This window comes from Melanerpes formicivorus, unplaced genomic scaffold (genome assembly GCF_026170545.1).
Source record: "Melanerpes formicivorus ecotype bairdi unplaced genomic scaffold, bMelFor1.0.p_v2 SCAF_19, whole genome shotgun sequence".
Lineage (NCBI taxonomy): Eukaryota > Metazoa > Chordata > Aves > Piciformes > Picidae > Melanerpes > Melanerpes formicivorus.
In genome coordinates, this window is record NW_027142371.1 from 1,441,507 (window position 1) to 1,449,598 (window position 8,092).

The 8,092-nt window shown below is 39.7% G+C and overlaps 1 protein-coding gene across 4 annotated transcripts in view; it reads left to right on the top strand.

The window, feature by feature from the left end:
- Window positions 1-1,266: 1,266 nt before the first annotated feature.
- Window positions 1,267-8,092, top strand: part of ASIP (agouti signaling protein) — a 54,677-nt gene continuing 47,851 nt past the window's right edge. For 2 of the 4 annotated variants that reach the window (XR_010988716.1, XM_068149754.1), the window contains exon 1: window positions 1,796-1,857. Coding sequence is in view for 1 of the 4 variants with exons in the window: in XM_068149754.1 (XP_068005855.1) it covers window positions 1,805-1,857 (53 nt within the window). In the remaining 3 variants the exon portion in view is untranslated. Of the gene's footprint in view, window positions 1,415-1,793; window positions 1,858-8,092 lie in introns of those variants that run through there. The other 2 variants (XM_068149756.1, XM_068149755.1) reach the window with 2 other exon arrangements.

Here is an 8,092-nt window from a genome sequence, read left to right on the forward strand (position 1 = left end):
CTGCTAGCAAGAGGATACAGAAGGTCTTTAGGCCTTTATGGGGAAAGAACAACCCCATGGAGCAGTACAGGCTGGGGACTGAGCTGCTGGAGAGCAGTGAAGGGGAAAAGGACCTGGGGGTCCTGGTGAATGGGAGGTCGACCATGAGCCAGCAATGTGCTCTTGTGGCCAAGGGCATCCTGGGGTGGATTAGAAGGGCTGTGGTTAGTGGGTTAAGAGAGGTTCTCCTCCCCCTCTACTCTGCCCTGCTGAGGCTGCATCTGGAATATTGTGCCCAGTTCTGGGCTCCTCAGTTCAGGAAGGACCTCAGGGAACTGCTTGAAAGAGTCCAATGCAGAGCCACAAAGATGCTGAAGGCAGTGAAACATCTTCCTCATGAGGAGAGCCTGAGGGAGCTGAGGGCTCTGTAGCTTGGAGAGGAGGAGCCTGAGGGTGACCTCACTGCTGGAGATAAAGCTGTGCAGGGTAAATGCCCAGAGGCTGGAGCCAGGCTCTGCTGGGTGCTGCCCAATGCCAGCACAAGGGGCAGTGGGGGAAGCTGAGGCAGAGGAAGTTTCACCTAAATATGAGGAAAAAAATTTTCCCCTGTGAGGGTGACAGAGCCCTGGAGCAGGCTGCCCAGGGGGGTTGTGGAGCCTCCCTGTCTGGAGATACTCAGTGTCTGCCTGGATGTGTTCCTGTGTGATGTGCTCTGGCAGGGGGCTTGGACTGGATGATCTTCCGAGGTCCCTTCCAGCCCCTAACATTCTCTGATTCTGTGACTCTGTGACTCTGATTCTGTGATTCTGTGACTCTGGTTCTGTGAGTGTGAGTCTGTGACTCTGTGACTCTGGGATGCTGTGATTCTGTGATGCTGTGATAATTTCAACTTTTAGTAGCTACCAATACAACAGGCACAGAGCATGTAGCCAACAGATCACAGCTGGACATAGTAGAACTAAATTGTATTAAGAGTCTTTTGCCCCTCCAGAACGACACAGTGGCTGTCCCTCGCCTTCAGGTACTTGGTGATAGGTGGGACTCGATGAGCTCAAAGGTCTCTTCCAACCTGGTTAATTCTGTATTCTGTATTCTGGGGCTTTTGTTGTGTAAGGACAAAGGACCAGGGGAGCTGACAGCAGTGGAGCTGTTTGCCATCGAGTTGGAGAGGGAGGATAAAACAGCTATAAGGCTTTGGAAGTACCGCCCCAGCCAACGTGACGGGGATATTCAGCATAAAAGCAACACCTCTCTCACATCTTTAAGTCACTGATTAGAAAAGTTCATTTCTGGTTTAAGCAAGAAAAGGAAGCAGAACCAGAATGGTAAAAATTATATGACAGCAGAAGGCCTACAGGAGGGGGAAAATAATTACCAAAATAGAAAAGAAAAGAAAGAAAAGAACAGCAAAAAAAAAAAAACACCAACCCAAAAGGTATGTGGTGAATGCTTTTGGGAGGTTCATTTCTCCTGCAGTAAAACAGAGTGCTGTGTGTATCCTGCTGTTCCTCGCTGCCCTGAGGCTATCCGGCAATGCCAGCATGCCTTAATGCTCCTGCAGAGTTTGCAGTTACCTCCTCCTCTTGGGCAGCTTCTTACTTTTGAGGATAATAAATCTCCATTACAAAAAAAAAAACAGCCTTAAAAGAAATAAGGAAAATGAAAACCTGAGTTAGGCAACTGATGAAGCTCCAGATAAATCAAAGAGGGTTTTTTTTTTTGGGGGGGTGGGGAGGGGGGAGAAGATTAGCTTCACTTGACTCGCTGTGAGATTTCTTGCGATGAGGAAAGACAAAGCTGCCACTCGAGGTACAGAGCTTCAGCTATGACTTCCCAGTCTGGCTTGGGAGTACTTTCTCCTCCAGCTCCACGCCCGGCGTGAGTACACTGCTCATTGCTTGAAAGGGGGAATCTCTTTGCCTTTTATTCCTGCATTGCTCATAAACCATTGCAGAGGTATATTTATACAGAGATATTGATAGAGATTGGGATTACAGAGGTGTTTTCTTTTTCTATACATTTGTTATATGCAATATATATATAAAAACATAGATATATTTTTATGTATTTATATCTTTATATATATAATATAATATTATATATTATATATTATATATTATATATTATATATTATATTATATATTATATATATGATATGATATGATATGATATGATATAATATGATATGATATAATATAATATAATATAATATAATATAATATAATATAATATAATATAATATAATATAATATAATATAATATAATATAATATAATATAATATAATATAATATAATATATACATATAATATATATGTAAATTGATTTATTTACTGGTTTTCTAACTGGGAATATTTCAGGCAGACACAGCTCCAGAGAGAGAAGTGTCAATGTGCAACGGATTTGGCTTGCTTTTAGTCCTATATTGCTCATACATTTTTGTACAGATATATTTGTGCTGATATATTTATATATATTGATATATTTTTCAATATATTTGCTTATTTGTTTATTTATTACTTGATTGATTTACTGGTTTTCTAATAGGGAATATTTTAAGCAGACACAGCTCCAGAGAGAGAAGTGTCAATGTGCAACAGATTTGGCTTGCTTTTATTCCTACATTACTCATACATTTTTGTAGAGAGATATATATTTGTATTGATATATTTATATATATTGATATATTTTTCAATATATTTGCTTATTTGTTTATTTATTACTTGATTGATTTACTGGTTTTCTAACTGGAAATATTTTAAGCAGACACAGCTCCAGAGAGAGAAAAGTGTCAATGTGCAACGGATTTGGCTTGCATTTATTCCTACATTGCTCATACATTTTTGTACAGATATATTTGTGCTGATATATTTATATATATTGATTTGCTTTAATATTTATTTATTTATTCATTTATTACTTGGTTGATGTACTGGTTTTCTAATAGGGAATATTTTAAGCCGACACAGCTCCAGAGAGAGAAGTGTCAATGTGCAACGGATTTGGCTTGCATTTATTCCTACACTGCTCATACATTTTTGTACAGATATATTTGTGCTGATATATTTATATATATTGATTTGCTTTAATATTTATTTATTTATTCATTTATTACTTGGTTGATGTACTGGTTTTCTAATAGGGAATATTTTAAGCCGACACAGCTCCAGAGAGAGAAGTGTCAATGTGCAACGGATTTGGCTTGCTTTTATTCCTACACTGCTCATACATTTTTGTACAGATATATTTGTGTTGATATATTTATATATATATTGATTTGTTTTAATATTTATTTATTTATTCATTTATTTGCTTATTTATTAATTGATTGATTTACTGGTTTTCTAATAGGGAATATTTTAAGCAGACACAGCTCCAGAGAGAGAAGTGTCCATGTGCAACGGATTTGAGTTGCTTCTATTCCTACATTGCTCATACATTTTTATAGAGAGATATATTTGTATTGATATATTTATGTATATTGATATATTTTTAATATATTTATTTATTCATTCATTCATTTGTTTATTTATGAATTGATTGATTTACTGGCTGTCTAAATGGGAGTATCTCAGGCAGATATCGCTCCAGAGGGAGACGTGTCCATGTGCAGCGGATTTGGGTTGCTTCTATTCCTACATTGCTCATACATTTTTATAGATAGATATATTTGTATTGATATATTTATATAGAGTGATATATTTTTAATATATTTTTAATATATTTATTCATTCATTCATTTGTTTATTTATTAATTGATTGATTCACTGGTGTTTCTAATTGGGAATATTTTAGGCAGATACACCTCCAGAGAGAGAAGGGTCAACGTGCCACAGATTTGGGTTGCTTTTATTCCTCAAAGTGCTCATACATTTTTATATTGATATATTTCTATATTATTGATATATTTGATTGATTGATTGATTAATTGATTGATTTGCTGGTTTTCCAAATGGGAATATTTTAGGCAGAGAACTGTCAATGTGCTATAGATTGGGTTGGCTTTTATTCCAGTGTCGCTCCTTAGTTTATGCATGGATTTTTAATTATCATCGTTTTTCCGGGTGTTCTAAAGGATTTTATTACTTTTACTGGTTTTGAGAACAAAATATTTTAGGCAGACACAGCTCCAGAGCGAGAGAACTGTCGATGTGCTGTAGAGTTGGGTTGCTTTTATTCCCAAGTTACTCATTAATTGATAAGTGGCTTTTACTTAGCATCATTTATTAATCATTTTCTATCGTTGTTTTCAGAGGATAACAAAATATTTTAGGCAGATGCAGCTCCAGGGAGGGAACTGTAGAGCTCATAGAGGTTTGTTTAGGTTTTGTACCTAAAATCACTCGTAATTATATTTTTTTAATTGATTTATTTATCACTGGTTGTGTAAATGCTTGCAAAAGATTTTAGGAAGCTGGAGCTTCCAGGGAGAGAACTGTTGATGTGCTATAGGTTTGGTTTGCTTTTATGCCTGAAGTACTCACAATACACTGCAATATGATTATAAAGACATGTAAATAGCATAGATATAAATGATATCTATATTTATTTCTATAAACTATGTAAATATACACCTAAATATATAAATATTGCCTTAAAATTCTATGCTGTGCATACACACATTTATTTATATAAATATACAAATAAATATGTGGGGGTTGGTTTGTTTGTTTGTTTGCTTTGCTTTTATTTCTATTGGTTTTCTAAATGAGGACAAAATAGTTTAGGAAGCTCCAGCTCCAGAGCGAGAACCGCCAACGTGACATAGCTTTGGTTTCCTTTTATTCATAAATTGCTCATAAATTTGTATATTATTATTACTACCATTAATCATATTATTGTTACTACTAATAACAATATTATTGCTATTATCATTACTGGGTCTCAAAATGAGAACAAAATATTTTAGGCAGATACAGCTCCAGAGAGAGAACTGTCAGTGTGATATAGGTTTGCTTAGCAAGCCAAAATGAAAAGACAGGGCCTAGAAAAATCTAGGGTTTAAATACTCTGCTTCTATGTATGTATAAAGGTTAGATAGACAGATAGATGCATATATATATATAGAGAGAGAGAGAGGTAGGCAGAGAGGTAGATAGGGAGGGAGAGAGAGGTAGAGAGGTAGGTAGAGAAGCAGGTAGGTAGATGGTAGAGAGGTGGGTAGGTAGGTAGATAGATAGATTAGATAGATAGATAGATAGATAGATAGATAGATAGATAGATAGATAGATAGATAGATAGATAGATAGATAGATAATAGGTAGGTAGGTAGGTTAGGTAGGTAGGTAGGTAGGTAGATAGATAGATAGATAGATAGATAGATAGATAGATAGATAGATAGATAGATAGATAGATAGATAGAAAGAAAGAAAGAAAGAAAATAGGTAGGTAGGTAGGTTAGGTAGGTAGGTAGGTAGGTAGGTAGGTAGGTAGGTAGATGATAGATAGATAGATAGATAGATAGATAGATAGATAGATAGATAGATAGATAGATAGATAGATAGATAGATGACAGATAGATGACAAATAGATGATAGATAGATGAGAGAGAGAGAGAAAGAGAGAGAGAGGAAAGAGAAAGGGATGAGAGAGAGAGAAAGAGAGAGAGAGGAAAGAGAAAGGGATGAGAGAGAGAGAGAGAGAGAGAGTTTATTTAAAAGAAACCAGCACTGGTCATTTGAAACATGAAGTGTAATACATTTTTATATGGATATATTTTGAGAGAGACATAAAGAGAGAGAGGCAGACAGAGAGACATAGAGACGGAGAGAGACATAGATATATGTAGAGACGCAGAGAGAGACAGAGATAGAACTAGACAGAGAAACAGAGAGAGAGATAAATAGATATGCATATCTATCTAAATCTATATAGATAGATATATAAATCCATATAGATAGATAGAGTTATTTGTAGATATAGATATGAATAAGTACAGCTATACAATTTACTTGAAAGCAGCCCAGCGCCGCTCACTTGAAACACGACAGTTGAGAACCTGTTTGTGTGTGGAATCAAAAAGGAATGCGTTAAAGGGGCAACCAGTCTTAGTTCAATGGAAACCAGGAGTTTCTGCACCCATCTCTTCAGGCAAGGTAGGGGGAGGCTTTCTGCCTTCTGCTTTGTTTTTTGAAGTGAGGAGTTTGCCTGCAGGAATTGGGCAGCTGCAGCTTGGAAGTATCTTTCCCGCCGCAGCATTTATTTCTTTAAGAGCTCGTCTCGCCTGGGCCTCAAGGGGCAGAAAAATGTCTTTTCTTCCTTAGGGCAAGCTAAATGCTGGGGTTTGTTTCAGGAATGATTTAAACCCACCCCACCCCCCCCTTTTATTTTGGTGGTTGGTTGTTGGTTTGTGTTTTTTGAAGCTGCTTCCAAAGCTGCTCGTTGCCCTCTCCCATAGCCGGCAGCTCTGCTTTGTTATCGCTCTCGGGTGCACGTCCGTTCAAACTGAGACAAGATGTGGGTTTGATATGCGTAAAATCCCAGAACCTGTAAACACACTGGTGGGATTAATGAGGATCAGATGTCCTTGGCCTTGCTGCTATGGAAAAAAAAAAAAAAAAAACATTAAACTGGGGGGAAAAAAAAAAAGGTGAGAGACTGGAAGGCTTCTCATGAATAGGTGTCTCAAAGCGGTGCCTGTGCGGCTTTGGGCCGTGGTTTGCCTTTGAGGTTAATCTGAGCAAGCCTCCCCTGAAGGTTTGCTCGGTTCCTTTGAAGGGTGGCTGGATCAGGTAATTGTAGCACGGCAGTGAGATGCTCAGGATTCATATGCAGCAGGTTCGGATCGAAAGTGGTAGACAAGAAAGGGGGGCAGGGGGGAAGAGAAAGGGAGGGGAGATGTTTGGAGAGGGAGAGGAGAGGTTCGGTTTGGAGAGGGAGAGGTTCGGAGAGGAGAGGTTCAGAGAGGAGAGATTCGGAGAGGTTCGGAGAGGTTCGGAGAGGTTCAGAGAGGTTCAAAGAGGAGAGGTTCGGAGAGGTTGGGAGAGGTTTGGAGAGGAGAGGAGAGGTTTGGAGAGGAGAGGTTTGGAGAGGAGAGGAGAGGTTTGGAGAGGAGAGGTTTGGAAAGGAGAGAAGAGGAGAGGAGAGGTTTGGAGAGGAGAGGAGAGGAGAGGAGAGGTTTGGAGAGGAGAGGTTTGGAGAGGAGAGGTTTGGAGAGGAGAGGAGAGGTTTGGAGAGGAGAGGTTTGGACAGGAGAGGAGAGGTTTGGAGAGGAGAGGAGAGGTTTGGAGAGGAGAGGTTTGGAGAGGAGAGGTTTGGAAAGGAGAGGTTTGGAGAGGAGAGGAGAGGAGAGGAGAGGAGAGGTTTGGAGAGGAGAGGAGAGGAGAGGAGAGGAGAGGTTTGGAGAGGAGAGGAGAGGAGAGGTTTGGAGAGGAGAGGAGAGGTTTGGAGAGGAGAGGAGAGGAGAGGAGAGGAGAGGAGAGGAGAGGAGAGGAGAGGAGAGGAGAGGAGAGGAGAGGAGAGGAGAGGAGAGGAGAGGAGAGGAGAGGAGAGGAGAGGAGAGGAGAGGAGAGGAGAGGAGAGGAGAGGAGAGGAGAGGAGAGGAGAGGAGAGGAGAGGAGAGGAGAGGAGGAGAGGAGAGGAGAGGAGAGGAGAGGAGAGGAGAGGAGAGGAGAGGAGAGGAGAGGAGAGGAGAGGAGAGGAGAGGAGGCTATTAGAATACTTGGACTAGAATTCAAAACCCTAGGGATGCAGAATTCAAAACCCTAGGGATGCAGGATGGAAATGAGCTGTTTAATTAAAGTATTCTTTTTCCTCTCAGGGGCTGATCATGACTAGCAGTAGCCCTGGGCTTTTGAAACACAAAGACTGACAGAATTTCATGTGAAATATCGAAGCACTTCCCAATCCTCCTTTCATATCCATATGATAGCTGTGTGCAGTGCAGACATTCAGTGTTTTGGAGGCAGAGTGATGCAGCAGGTCTGGGTTTTGCCATGGTCAGAAATACAGCAGGTACTGTGAGAAGCAGTGAAAAATCCCTGCCCTAAAAAAAGAACATTTACAATTGGAAGGACTCAAAACCTATCACAGATGTGATCAGAGCTGAAACAGCTGTGACAAGCAGCCTGAGCTAGGCAGTTACTGGCAGCAATTAATGTGCAGCTGCCACCCTGT